Source organism: Sycon ciliatum, chromosome 5, assembly GCF_964019385.1.
Source record: "Sycon ciliatum chromosome 5, ocSycCili1.1, whole genome shotgun sequence".
NCBI lineage: Eukaryota > Metazoa > Porifera > Calcarea > Leucosolenida > Sycettidae > Sycon > Sycon ciliatum.
Window position 1 is genome coordinate 1,234,720 of NC_088647.1, and position 14,865 is coordinate 1,249,584.

Genomic DNA, 14,865 nt, shown 5'->3' on the forward strand with positions numbered 1-14,865 from the left:
GCATGGACAGGTGTGTATTTACCGCCGTATGAATCCACCACAGTACGATCAGCTGACGTTATAACTTATAAGGATGATCCCGTGCAGCGATATGATGATATTTTTCAGTCTTTTCTAAGGACTCTCCACTGCAGCGTTTTCTTTCCACTCGAATATGGAAAATGCGGAATGTTGTTAGCGCTGTGTTGGGGCAGCTATTGTTGACTTTATTCGGAATTAATTCTGTTGTATTTGCACACATTCCTGAGTGCATTGTATTAGCATCCAATTTGTGTTATCTGTGCGAGCTTCTAACCTTGTGAACATTCACCGAAGGTTTGGTTGGTGGCGCACAAGATCTTCCGGGATGGCTCTTGCGGGCTCTCAGCCCTGCGTTTACTGCATAAAACATGGCAGAACAGTTCAAGTTTCAATTTAGGCCATTTCCTCACTCTGACTCCCAATATTTCACATGTGTAATAATTATAAGTATTGTAGATCACTAGGACAGCGCCATTTTGTTAGCCAATGTTAGTCCTGAAGAAAAATTGACTTCATTGCCCTAAAGGTGGGAACAAATTGGGACTATTTGTGAAGGAAAACTTTGGAAAATGTAATTTCGAATGTAAGTCATTTCGTTTATCTGGATTCGTCCAATATTTCACAAATGTGCAATATGAGTATTGTAGATCACTGGGACAGGGCAACTTAGTCTGTCAAAGTTAGTCATGAGGAAAAAAATTACTTCATTGCCCTAAAGGTGAGAACAAATTGGGACTATTTGTGAAGGAAAACTTTGGAAAATGTAACTTCGAATGTAAGTCATTTCGTTTATCTGGATTCGTCCAATATTTCACAAATGTGCATTATAAGTATTGTAGATCACTGGGACAGGGCAACTTAGTCTGTCAAAGTTAGTCATTAGGAAAGAATTTACTTCATTGCCCTAAAGGTGAGAAAATATTGAGGCAATTTGTAAAGAAAGGATTACCTCATCTTAGGTGGTCAAAGTGCCTCAGAGTTCGAGTGGCAGTGCAAAGCCAGTGAGTAAGCCAGTACAGTGAACAAGTGAACTCCTCAGCGATGGCCACAGATGGCTGTATTTCGGCAATGGAGATCGAAAGTCTGACCACAATTGTTCTCGAAAGGACGAAGACGACGATTTCTCGCTATGTACGGATTTCCCGCCCGCTATGAGTATGACCTATGTACGGACTTGTCCCACACCGAGCAGGTCGTAATATTTTGAATCGTTGAGTCGATCATGGTTGTGCACAAGTGATGCGCGTGTCGCCTCCCGGGTCTATACGACTCCCTGGTACATGCATTGCAGAACAAAGTGTAACCAAAGATACACGGGGTTATAGCTGCACACTCGTGCATGTGCTCGCTCAGCCCAAGAACACGCATGATGATAGAAATAATCCGGGGGAAACACGCTAGCACCGAAGTAAGCATCAAGACGTAAATAGTCATCATCACAAGCCCTAAGGCCGTCGGGGCGTCCCAGAGCAAGTATGAACAAGCGACCGCCATAAAAATCGATCGCGTGCAGCAGCGAGCAGGGACTGCACGTCCAGTGCAGTCCATGAAATAATATTATCAAGCCATGACATTCTGGGCCTGCCTCGGCCACGACCTCCAGCAACACAACCCTGAAGAACAGTCAATGACAAACAGCCGGAACGAACAATATGACCAAAAATTGCAATTTCCTTTTACGAACAGAAACAATAAGTGGGACTTGTTTGTGAATACTATTTATTTCCTCTCTAACAGACACATTCGTCCGTAAATAGTGCAGCTCTGAAAAAGTAAAAATTACATTGACATGTACATTGGTGTGCCGAGTAGTATCATCCTTGATTACCCATCCAACCAAGACGTTATCAGGTCCCAGGCGCCGAGATTGCACGCCGAATGTGAAGTGCATCTAGCCTTGAACCTGTTGCACAAGGCACACACATATGACAAAAATGACATCCACTCCGATTATTTCCAGAGGCCAATCATAACAGAACACAGAAATGAAACCACGGGCTCAACAAAGTACATGTAAACGCAAAGGAAATTAGTAAAAATAATCCATGAAGTGCTATTTTAATTCCAGCGCTGACTTGCAGTATGGCGTCGTGGCCCGATACCCGCTGAGCATAGACACAAACTCCATTTGACAGGGCAAGACATACTATTTTGGAATAAAGTCATAAAATACAGCATTCCAATGACATGATGGACACCTCGTGCAAATGCGTGGTCTGTTCATCCGGCCAACTCGGCCACGCATGAGAGTGTGTGCATGTACGCGCGCGCGCTTGCACACACACCATGTATTCGGTGCGTATGGCGTACCTGTTGCGGAGATATGAAGATGGAATCATTATCATGTTACATGTACATGTACAGTGTATGTTTGAGCGTAAAGTAAATTTTATTTTATTCCCGTAGCTATGCAGAAGACGTTACTTCAGTAACGTCTGGCGCTAGCCAGGGTCCACACAGCTTTAATTTGGTATTTGTTTGTTTGTGTGTTTGTTTGTTTGTTTGTGTCACGCCTGGCGCTATCCCGTATCTGTCCCGTATCTGTGACTACAAAGGCTCTACAGGATTGTACATAACAGCTGTCCACAATATTTGCGGGCTCCTGTATCTGTCCCGTACCGTACCAATATTCGTCGTATTATGCACACGACTCCCTGATGTAGAGTGGGATTTGGAAAGAAATAGGGAGACGAGGAGGAAATTAAATTAGAATAGACGCCGATTAGGTGATAGGATGCGTCAGCATAAACATACTTTGGAAGAGAGATCCCGTCGTCTCCAAAATAAGCGTGAACGAGCGATTCAGTGCCGGTCACAGGAAACGTCGGAAGAGAGATCCCGTCGACTCCAGAACGCCCGTGATCGGTAGAGTCCGGCGGTACCAGGCAACGTCAGGACAGACATCCCGTTGAGTCCAGAACGCCCGTGATCGGCAGAGTCTAAGCCGGTCCCAGGAAACGTCAGGACAGACATCCCGTCGAGTCCAGAACGCCGTGATCGGCAGAGTCAGCGCCGGTCCCAGTAAACGTCAGGACAGACATCCCGTCGACGCGCAGAAAAACTAAATCTGCAGCCTCTTTTGCCGTCGAACAGGATACGTATTTATATAGGAGACTGTAAAGTTATGTAATGTCCAAATTTCGACGTGAGCAGCAGGTCACTGGCGTTGATTTTTTCGACGTGCGAGCCAAATAACGCGAGCTGAACTTTCGCGTCGCAGACATCCCGTCGACGCGCAGAAAAACTAAATCTGCAGCCTCTTTTGCCGTCGGACAGGATACGTATTTTAGGAGACTGTAAAGTTATGTAATGTGCTCCACAGGCAACCATGCATTCGGCGTCGTCATTGGCTCAACAGGTCAATGTAGATGTATTACTACAAAAAGGCCAGAAAATCCGATTCCTGTATTAAAATCAACTAATGTTCGCTGGCGAATATAATTTCGCTGATTTCGCCGCTTGGTACCAACCGGCCAAAGTAAATCGCAGGCCAACGTTTGTCATATAGGCAAATGATGCATGATTGAGCAATGGATGCATGTGAGAGCAAAAATACCGATCGATTTCAAATTTGACGTGAAACTGCGCGCCACGTCGGAAATAACGTGCATCTTAACCTCTCTAATCGAGAGGTTTCTATTTCTCATCGGCCAAAATTTGTTGATTTACAATATAAGGAGATAAAAATTAAAGAAGGAGCAAAACAAAAGTAGATGATTATTAGAGAAACAACAATCCGCAATAAATTCTGCAAATACTTTTGCCTAACTCATAATATTCAAACCGATTGAAACGTGTTTGCAATACAGTGATGTGGCCAATGAACGGAAAAAGACAATTCCATCAGTTCTTATAACATGTACGATGAGCTAGGCAAAAAAGCATAAAAGCATAGCGTAGGGCCCTGAGCTTCCAAGCTCTCTCGTTACACATTTCTTCGACACAACTTACTCCACATCTTCGCATTTCTCATAATCCATCCACCTACACTCCGTCCCAGTTGAGGAAAAACTCTCCCAGGTACAGGTATACACTAGTCACCACAGCCATGTGATGACATTGGGATGGGTCCCAAGCACGATTGCACTCTCCAAATTTTATTTGTCCAGATTATCTGTGAAGACAAAATGCAATGCATAGCGGCAATCGATGGATGAAGAGAGAGTAACTGGGCCTCAACCAGCGAAAACAGCCCTTAGGGTCAAAATTTTCAAAATTCCTTTTTGGTTAGAAATTTGTTGAAACACATCTACTGAAGGACCTCAGCCAAGAAAAAGTTCAATATTCCGATTCAAACCGGGTGTATACGCCAATATACAAGATGTATTCCAAATTGGTGCAATCTATGTACTAGTATACGATGTATGTGTACAATTAATATTCGGCATTCTAAGGTGGGTAGGCAGCTTGAATACCTTTGAAATAGTGCAGTAAGCAGCTAGAATGACAAAGAATTGCGGAAGAGTGCGGAGACATGATCGACTTATTTGCAGCTGCATCCTGCGTGGAGTCGTTCCGCAATGTCTTCCATTTCTTCCTGCGCAGCTGACGACACGACGTCGCTGCCGTCACTAGCCCCAGGCTCAGAATTTATCTCAGGTGATGACTCCTCATCTTCCGACTCTGACGAGTCATCGACCACCTTGAGCCGCAACGCAGCAGGAGATGACGGCTGCGATTCCGCCTCGCTGTCGACATCGATGTCGGAACCAAAGAACGTCTCATCCTCACTCGGAACTTCAGCGGCTACTTCAGCATCCACTCCCCACCAGGCTCGAGCTAGCTGTACACAATGACTGCCGCGTGTGCTCTGCGAAAAGCTCTGGCGTCCGCAGCCATCGCAACAAGATCAAGGAACACTCGAGTCGCCACTCGACACCACTTCAACTAACTTCAAATAAATTCGAGCAAGGAGATCAAGAAGAACTCTTTGCGCTGTTCGCAGCGCGATCAAAAAATCGTTGAACGTCACAAATCGACCTTTTTCTTGAAAAAATTACGAAACCTCTAAGGGTCGTTTTCGCTGATTGCGGCTCAGTTTGTAAATACACATATCTTTCCACTCGTTCAGGAGCTTACCTTTTGGAGTTCACATCGTTTACACGATCTCTTATGCTGTCTTGCACCTTGGCTTTGTTGACCATGGATACGCCATCCCAGAAGACATTCTACAGGAGCTGCTAATGCAGAGCGTTTTTCACGCTCGATCTCGGCGATCTACCTCGTCACGCCAATAAAATTCTCCGTGACACTGGCTACAGTCACAAGAGACGTCTTAGTAAGGTAATGAGCACGACAACACCGTCGAGATCAAGGACAAAGAGAAAACAAAACACTCACTGAAAACAGCAAAGAAGAAACGAAGAAATGTACACGATTCCTATATGTTGCCACTGACAACTGGTTCGGTGGAGACGACGCTACTTTTGTTTGTCCCCAGTGGGATCGTTGCTATGCGTATCGAAGGAACTGTGACGTCATCACTTAACAGCCCCATAGCAGTACTAGTACTGTAGCCTAAAATTGATGTATAAAAACAATATGACGCCATGGAGTACCATACAGTACTTTAGCTGACCAATCCAGTAGACAGTCTACGTCCCTGTAGCCAGTACACAACCCCATAGACAGTCACGACATAGTCATTGTACTACATGATTGTAAAAGCAATTGTGGAAGACGGGACACACTGCTCGTCCTCTACTCAGTGTAGCTCGTAGTCCGAGGAGATCTAGTCACGTGATTGTCACCATGATTGTGTGGAGATCGAGGACTAGTAGATCTACTACAGACAGTACAGTACTAGCGGAGTCATGATTGATTGTAGTTCTAGATCTACTATACCGGACTTGACTATAATGTAATGATGTACTCCCCGATCCTGCACCTGGCGTAGATACATCGATTAGTAATACCAGCGAGTAGTAAAATACACTACTCCCTGGTAACCATGGTAATACACCCTGGTAACCATGGTAATACACCCTGGTAACCATGGTAATACACACAAAAGGCACAATGGAGTTTTACAGATTTGTCGCAACTCGGAGTTTCTTGCTCAATGCAATCATCACTGACATCAGGCGACTAGTAGCAGGGAGTTTACTACTCCCCGCTAGTAGTATTAGTAATCGAGTAGTATCACGCATGGCCCGTAGTCGGTTATGGCCCAGTCTACCGCAGTACCGGCGCTACTAACTTACTTCCGTGCGAGTTCGAAAGAGGGACCGCCCAGGCCTGGGCTTCTGCGACAGTCACAGTACAGTGCCCCGTGCACGGAGTAGTCGTGAACTGAAAGCTTTCACCCCCCTCCCCCCTGGCCTGGTTTCTGCTGCACACTGAGTAGGTCTGTAAACTAGGGGCCAGTAGGGCTCAAACGATTAGTCCGATTAAAACCGATAAAGATAACGGTTACGCAGTAACTTTTCAGTCAATTTTTCAAGTATCAGGTCGTTGCAAAGTGTGCACTTTCGCGGGCTGTCGCACGCGTACGCAATTTCTGGGCTGTCAACTCGGTCATATCTGGTCTCTTGGTGTGAGAGTATGTATGAATGAGCATGCAAGAGAATGTACAAGTGTGCGTTGTACTGAATAGGGTACATTTTTTGAATGAGTATAGTCAAATATTCTGCTGCGATGTTAGGTTGAGTTGGGTAACTCCGCTCTTCTTCCTCGCTCACCGGAGGAATTTCTCTAGTCTCCTCGCGCAACTGGGGAGCACTCCAATGGAGAGAGAAAGATTTTTATAGGGCGGCTTGGTGTGAGAGGTGGACTGAGACTTGACGGCGCTAACGGCGAATATCAAGACCTTACGGCCACGGAGCTGCGGGACTCTGCGCTGGTCGTCTATCCGTGTGGAGGCAAAGCAAACGCGGGCAACATTCTGCTGAAGCGAGCGTGGAGCTGAAGCTGGATTGGTGACTGACGCACCTGCTTACTCCACAACACCGGCGCATAATGATGTGCATGTACAAGACTTCGTGAGTATTCAACTCAAATTCGTGTTCCGTCAGCGTCAGTATCAGCAAGTACAGTCATGTAGTACAATTTGTTCCCAAAATAACTTCGGGACAGTCTGTTCATGGTTTTCATTTGTATTGGACTCGTTCTCTACACTTGCGATAATTTAGCGGCAATTCTAACGTTGTAGCGTTGTTCTCTTGTAATTTAGTGGAACCTGTATTGAGTAACTGAGTTTTATGTTTCGTTACATTGTCGTCAGATCTCCTGTGTACCGGTTTTGTGGCACAATGATTATAGCCATTATATTTGGTCGTCTCCATTCTTGTGCAATCATGCGTACATGTATGTAGGTTGGTTCTCTTCATGTTATTGTGACCAATTTCATAGATGTTGGTTGCCTTGTTGCTTTCTCTCCCCTCTCCTCTCACCCAAGCCATTCTGCATAAGCGAAGCTGTGGACGCAGCATACTGCTGCTACACTTCAACGCGGGAATGCGTATAATAATAATAATAATAGTCAAATATACGGTTAAAAAAGAGTCCGCAGGATTGCCGTGGCTTATAGGTTATAACCGGTTAACCGACCGTTAGCTTAGCAGTTAAAGGGGAAGTTAAGGCAAAAATCAAAATTTCACCAGTTGTAGTCTTCGGAGTGCTGAGTCGAATGGTCGTGGTCCGAGGAAGCTGAAACGCTCCCTTCCTACTTGAATCCCAATCGAACTCGCGCACTTCCACCGAAACTGGGTGACTGCGCCCTACTAGATGGGGATTTGTATGCAAAATGTCACTAAAAGCGCCATTTCGTTCTTATAAAAGCACGGATGACCGCGATTGGCCCATATGCTGTAGTCTTTTGGACGCTGAGTCGACTGGTTTTGGTCCGAAAAGGCTGCGATGCAGCGTTCCTCCTTTATTCCCAATCGAACATGGTTGAACAAGCGGTCACGTGCTCCTGGGTGCCCAAATCACCTGGTCACCACGCCAGCAGGTGACAACTTTCACACCAAGGTTCAACTCGAGTTCAACTCGAGTGACTGGACTGCACCCAAAAAAGGTCAAACAGGCTAGTAAGTTGTACCCTGCAGGCACGGTGACCAGGTGACTGGTGTACGCAGGAGCACGTGACCGCTTGTTCAACCATGTTCGATTGGGAATAAAGGAGGAACGCTGCATCGCAGCCTTTTCGGACCAAAACCAGTCGACTCAGCGTCCAAAAGACTACAACATATGGGCCAATCGCGGTCATCCGTGCTTTTATAAGAACGAAATGGCGCTTTTAGTGACATTTTGCATACAAATCCCCATCTAGTAGGGCGCAGTCACCCAGTTTCGGTGGAAGTGCGCGAGTTCGATTGGGATTCGAGTAGGAAGGGAGAGTCTCAGCTTCCTTGGACCACGACCATTCGACTCTGCACCCCGAAGACTACAACTGGTGAAATTTTAATTTTTGCCTTAACTTCCCCTTTAACCGTCAGGGGTAAAACCGTGACCGTTTGAGCCCTAGTACTAATACTATACTGTAAACACAGTGATCTACTGGCACTGCTCAGCAGCAGCTGTAGTAGTAGTAGTAACTGACTCCGTGATCGTGAGTCCACGCCGCCTCACCAGTACTCAGTAGATCTACTGACGGCAGTGATGAGTAGATCTACGAGTACTGTCTGTCTTCAGCAGTTCTGTCCCTCCAGGAAATCGCGATTCCACGGATGCAACAAATTTCGCGATTTTGGTCCAAACCTGCGATTTTCAGCAAAATCCGCGATTTCCCGCGTTTTTTGTTGTTTTCTGCACTATATCTCACATGTTTCATGCAGTGCTTTCCATGATCCTGTAGGTTATTTGCACAGTATGACTCGTACTACTCCGGAGTAGATACAGTCATGTATACGATGCAACAAATTTCGAGATTTGGCCCAAATCCGCAATTTTCTGTGAATAATTCCGCGAATTCCTGGCAAGTTCTGCATCAATCCGCACTTCTCGTCGCATTTTTTGTTGTTTTCTGCCGCAATTTCTTGCGCAAATTTTCGAGAGTTTTTTCCGCAAATTCCCCCAGGGACAGGCAGTTGCTCAGGCTCGTCAGGGTAACCGCCCGGTTTCACGAGCTGAGCTGCACTCCCGCGGAATTCCGGCGCCGAGAGGCGGGCTCACACTCACAGAGTCACACCCTAACTTACTAATAAGGCCTAACTACACTCTACAGTAACACTGTGGAAGAAGTGTGTTAGTACTGTTACTAACACACTTCTTCCACATGTCTACAGACAGTACAGACAGTACAGACAGTACAGTAGAGGGGACGGCTCGATACTGGGACGCTTTGTATAGACCCAAACGGATCATCAACGTTGATTTTTCACTCGAAATATGTTTGTGGAAGGAAACTGGCATGTTGAAGTTTGCTCTGGGGCCAGAGTCAATCGAACTGAGCCACTCCTTTGTGTTGACCCATTGCCTCCAAGTTGCCCAATTTTTCGCTTCAAAAAAGTTCAAATCAGAGGTGGCTCCAAACCGGACACGTTTTAGAGTGCACGTCAAATTCACTCTGGGTCTGAAATTAGGTAATTGCTATCGCTCCACGACGGCCAGTACAGAGTAACAATAAGCCTTGTGTGTGCTTCCATTAGTTTTGATTGGTATGCGGTGCTGTATTGGCGAGAGGCGAGCCGCTGTTTACCTGCGACAAGAAGTTGATTTTTCGAAAGTCGTAAAACTCAAGTCGCAGTGCGAAGCAACACGTCAAAAACTCACCTGCTTGATATGGCGCTTCTGGTCATCGCAGAGCCATGAAATTTTGGCTCGGAGTATAACACATCGTAGTCTCACTGTGACATATGTTTTCTAGTCAAAATACCAAGAGAGAAAGTGAATATTGAGTCCGTTCCGGTTTGCAACCAATGTCCTATTTGAAACCGTCCCCTCTACAGACGTGTATTCCCCAAGACTCTGGGCAAGAGAAAGTGCAGTTGAAGTCACCATGGTCACACTGCCCGAAAAAATCAGCTGCGCTTCTTCTTGAAGAAGTCAAAGTTTAGTTTCCAGCCTTCCAGGACTGTAGTTCTTCAGCTGCGACTGCTCAGTGCTCATTCTAGCTGCTCGTCGCGGTTCGCTGAAGCGGAACGCGTTAACGGAAGGATGGTGGCCAGTGCCTGCAGTGGTCACATGCACAACAACCATATCCATGATGGATGCGGCCTGTAATCAATGGTAATGAAGCGGTCTAAGTATTTTGCTTCAGCAGCTTGTGTTGTTGAAGCTTCAGCAGTTCCGGCCAGGGCAGGGACCCAATGCCCTAACACTAACCATGCTAACACAGTAACAGTAACAGTCAGTAGTCAGTGACTGTGTCATGCATGCAGTGTCGGACGCGGATGACCGGTAATCACGGTCCAGACCCAGTAGCTGGCAGCGCTAGCGGGTTCGTCGATCGGGTAACCGCGCAGCTGCTTCGTAGATCTACTCGTAGCTCTACCGCTGCGCTCTTGCACAGTCATGCAGCTGAGTAACTTCCCAAGGAAAATTTAGTAATTTGAAGAGCTCGATGGAGCTCTGAACTAGTCCTAGCTCATAGCCATGCTCTCTCCAAAACATACTTGGTTGTATCTCAATAGCGCGTCGGAGGGAGGTTTTCGACGAGCTACGGAATTGTCAATACTCCTGGCTACGAAAGCCTTCGTTCAAGAAGTGGGAATGCAGTATAGCGTCACGCCAGTATAAATGCGGTGTAGTGTATGATTGTCACGCAGCACGTTAGTTTCTTCGGCAAAACAATTTGGACCTGACGACGGTGGAGTTCGGAGGTAAGGGTTTTTCGGAAAGACTGTTTGTTCTTGGCTTGTGAGTTGTGACGGCCCCGCATACCACGATAACTATGTCTGAGGGAATGTCCACATACGCCTGTACAGCTCAGAACCTAATGACTGTGTCGGTGTTGTGCACTACACCCGCACGAGTAGTCATGTGTGCGTGTCTGTACATGACATGTATGCGTGCGTGCCTGCATGTCTGTACATGACATGTATGCGTATGTTCCTGCATGTGTGTGTGTGTGTGTGTGTATGTGGTGTGTGTGCGTGTGTGTGTGTTTATGGTGTGTGCATGCGTGTGTGTGTGTGTGTGTGTGTGGTGGTGGTGTGTGTGTGTGTGTTTCTGGTGTGTACGTGTACGTGTGTGTGTACATGATTGTGTTGGCAGTGGTATTCTCAGCAGAGTGTTGACTGGCAATTCACTACAACAGTGACTGCACTATATGAGCAGTACGGTGCAGCAGTACGGTGCAGCAGTACGGTGCAGCAGCAGTAATGGAATGCAACTCTGCTGTGCCTGTTGGTGGTAGAAATCACCATGGGAACACCACATGTATGCACAGGCTATTGGACAGAGGTCACCGGGCACTTCACTGGCTGTACTTTGGACATGCAGACAGATCACTACTCAGCATGAACAGCAGGAAATCATCAGAACTGGACACCCTACCGTAAGCTATATTGAATCATTCCCCGTGACACTATCCACTTTCAGCTGGGCAGAGATCTCGGATTGTTCTGCCTGTGTGTGTCTGTGTGTCTCCAGTGGTCTCTCTCTCTCTCTCTCTGTGTGTGTGTGTGTGTGTGTGTGTGTGTGTGTGTGTGTGTGTGTGTGTATACATGCCATCGTAGTTTTTGTCGACGGCAGGATGAGAGTCGCCACGAATGTAACGCGATAAGACACTCCCGTCGAGCACCCTGATGGACAGCACAAATCCGAGTCTGCCCCTTTGGGGGTCACATAGCCGGACATGGCAGTGGTACAATGAAGGAAGGAAGGACATGTGTGTGTGTGTGTGTGTATACATGTGTGCGTGTGTGTGTGTGCCAGAGTATCGTTGTGCTTGCGGGAAGACGGGTCGCCGTCCCGGCAATCTCACATCTCAAGCGCCACAAACCTTTTCTGCCGGTTGCCGCCGAATTAGTCCTTTCGCTATCATTGCATATGGCAATGGGCAAGTTCAGGGCTCAAGGTTCAAGGTGTGTGTGTGTGTGTGTGTGTGTGTGTGTGTGTGTGTGTGTGTGTGTGTGTGTGTGTGTGTGTGTGTGTGTGTGTGTGTGTGTGTGTGTGTGTGTGTGTGTGTGTGTGTGTGTGTGTGCATTGCGAAAGGCGGTTCTCAAGGCCACAGGACTTGCAACGCCATGCCCAATTCTGTTGACTTTGCGATTTCTCTCTCTTCTCTTCTCTCTTCTTGTCGTTGTCTCCCACTTCTGGGAGCGGCGTGGCCCGATAGGATAGCTGTACATAGTAGAACTGAAGCAATAGCAGTAGTAGTGTGTGTGTGTGTGTGTGTGTGTGTGTGTGTGTGTGTGTGTGTGTGTGTGTGTGTGTATGTTGCCCGTATGGATGCGGCCCAGATTCCTCAAGAAGTATTGTTTGGGGAGCTCGAGGCAACCAGACCACGGCATGGGCCAAAGAAGCGTTGGCGAGACACGATTGTCGGTGATCTGCGCTCACTGGATATTCCGGAGTCCGAGTGGTATCGGCTCGCACAAGATCGCCCTGAATGGCGCAGGCAGGTCCATCAACATCGTCTTCCTCCCCCCTGCACCGAAAGATTTTCACTGCGCATGCGGCAGAGCGTTTAGTAGAAGTGGCGATTTGAAGCGTCACATCCAGTACTGCCCAACTCAGTAGCCTATCATCTCCACTGGAGATGGGGCGTCAAAGGTGTATGTGTGTGTGTGTGTGTGTGTGTGTGTGTGTGTGTATGTGTGTGGGTACACATGTGTGTATGCTGGATGCAGCTGTAACCCACCACTGTTTGACGCTGTCCTGAAGTCTACTAGCAAGAATGAGGAAGAAGCAGTCCTTCGTCTATCCTCCCTCGTTGATCGTGAACTTGAACTGCGCAATACAGCCAATCCTACACCCTCTGAAGAATGCACCAAGCATGTCATCTACAATGACCTTGGTACATATGTGGGCCGAAGGATGACGTCATTCCACGCTGCTGTACTACGCAATGATGTCACCATGACCAGGGCGCTGTATCAACTCAACCCGTCTTTTCTCAACTGGTCAAGTCCGCATGGGATGTTTGAAGGTAATAGCGAATAGCGTTGCTACTCGTGTCTTTCTTCCAGTGATTGACTCAAGTCCACGCTATGCGTATACTCTGCTAGCACCTACCCAGTCTTGCACATTAGAGAGATGAGTCAAATCCAGTTAAGAGCCAGGTATTATGCTGCACTCACATCTGTTAGTTGGGAACCAGATTTGGTTAGCTCATCTTGCTTCTCTCACGTAATGTGCAAAAGTTTGCACTTCCGTAATTGGAGCAAGTTGGATCAAACTAATGTCTAATGATGGAAAGGTGGTCACATGTTTGCAGCACCTTTCCTGACAAAGACTACTATCAATAATACCTGCGTCAGAAGATACAACTCAGTTGTATCTTACAAGCATCTAACAGTCATTGTATACGGAGCCTGAGGTCAAGTTAGACTGAGGGAGAAAGGCAGACAGCACAAGGTGAAGAAGAGGTTGGAGCGACTTCAGCGATAGGACAAGTTGGTGGTAAGAATTATTGATCAGTAGGTTTAGAATCCTGCCGGACGTTTCTGTGAGGTGTGATCTACTTGTTAGTTTAGGAGGTAAATCTGGTGCCATTTTGTCTCGATCGTTGGAAGCATCTGCACACCTGTCATGCCTATGAATGAGGAAAGTAAGTCTCACCGACTCTTGTTCGTTTCTAGTTTGGTGAGACCTGACAAGGTCAAACCAGCTTGCTGTCTGGTGATTGAGTTTCTGTTGTTGTTGTTGTTGTTGTTGTTGTTGTTGTTGTTGCACTGCATTGTATTGCTTACAGGTGAAAGTGCGCTGCATGTTGCTGTGATCAATGCTGCTCAGTCTTCATTCTGGTCCTGTCTTGATGAGCTGGAAACATGGCAAGCAGGCAGCCTGAACTGCGACAGCACAAGGTTTCCCGTCTTCCCTGATCCGCCACCGGAGCAGGATGATCTGCTGGCCTTCCTCACGCCACTGTATGCCCAGAAACGGGTGAATGGTGGTTCTGAGCAGGCACTGAGCCCGCTCAATGCAATGAAAGCGAGGGGAACCTACTACAGGAGTGGATGTGCTGCTGCTGATGATGTAGCTGGAAGCTGTGGTGCATACCAACAGGTAGAGTATGCCATACATTAAACTTGTTTTTGTCCGCATGGCCAAATACAGACATGCTATGTTTTGGACTTGCAAAGAAAATACAATCCTGGTTGTACATTCACTACGGATACAGCGGCATCCAGTCTACACTTTCAGGGAATTTTCTAGAACCGCCCCAACCGGTTTTCGACCGGTTGAAATTGTTGGCGACCAGTTGAAAAGTTACAAATCAGTTCCAACCGCCTGTACTTTTCTGTGGGTGAATGGAGCTGCTTATATCTTTGCTACACTCCAGCACCAAGAAATCTGTTAAATTGCTGTCGAGTGCCATATTTGGGTTGTATTAAGAAAAAAATTTCCGGGGGGACCCCGCACCCCCCGACTCTTCATTGGACCGTAACCGGTTGGAAATTCGTCCTAGAATATACCCTGACTTTGTCAAAAGAACAAAACACTATTCTACATAGGTACCCTGCACATGTTTGGCAAGGCGCTCAGTAGTATTAAAAATTGCCATGCCAAATACATTGTAGAGCCCGGTGCAAGCATAATACTATGTTCACATTACAGTAAGCTATTATAGTGAATGAACTTCCTTCTGTCCTTTCCCAACTGAGCATATTTTTGTATTTCAGAGTTCGATATTGTAACTGTCTATTTTTGTGTGCCTCCCTGTCTCTCTCTGTCTCTGTCTCTGTCTCTTTCTGTCTCTGTCTGTCTCTGTCTCTCTCTCACTCTCTCTCTCTC

The 14,865-nt window shown here is 46.8% G+C and overlaps 1 protein-coding gene across 2 annotated transcripts in view; it reads left to right on the plus strand.

The window, feature by feature from the left end:
* Positions 1–10,466: 10,466 nt before the first annotated feature.
* Positions 10,467–14,865, plus strand: part of LOC135817115 (transient receptor potential cation channel subfamily V member 5-like) — a 19,292-nt gene continuing 14,893 nt past the window's right edge. Inside the window, exons 1-4 of one of the 2 annotated variants that reach the window (XM_065330236.1) lie at positions 10,467–10,784; positions 11,179–11,461; positions 12,759–13,057; positions 13,823–14,136. In XM_065330236.1, the coding sequence (XP_065186308.1) occupies positions 11,286–11,461; positions 12,759–13,057; positions 13,823–14,136 (789 nt within the window). In that variant the 5' untranslated portion in view covers positions 10,467–10,784; positions 11,179–11,285. The remainder of the gene's footprint in view (positions 10,785–11,178; positions 11,462–12,758; positions 13,058–13,822; positions 14,137–14,865) is intronic. The other variant, XM_065330237.1, reaches the window with a different exon arrangement.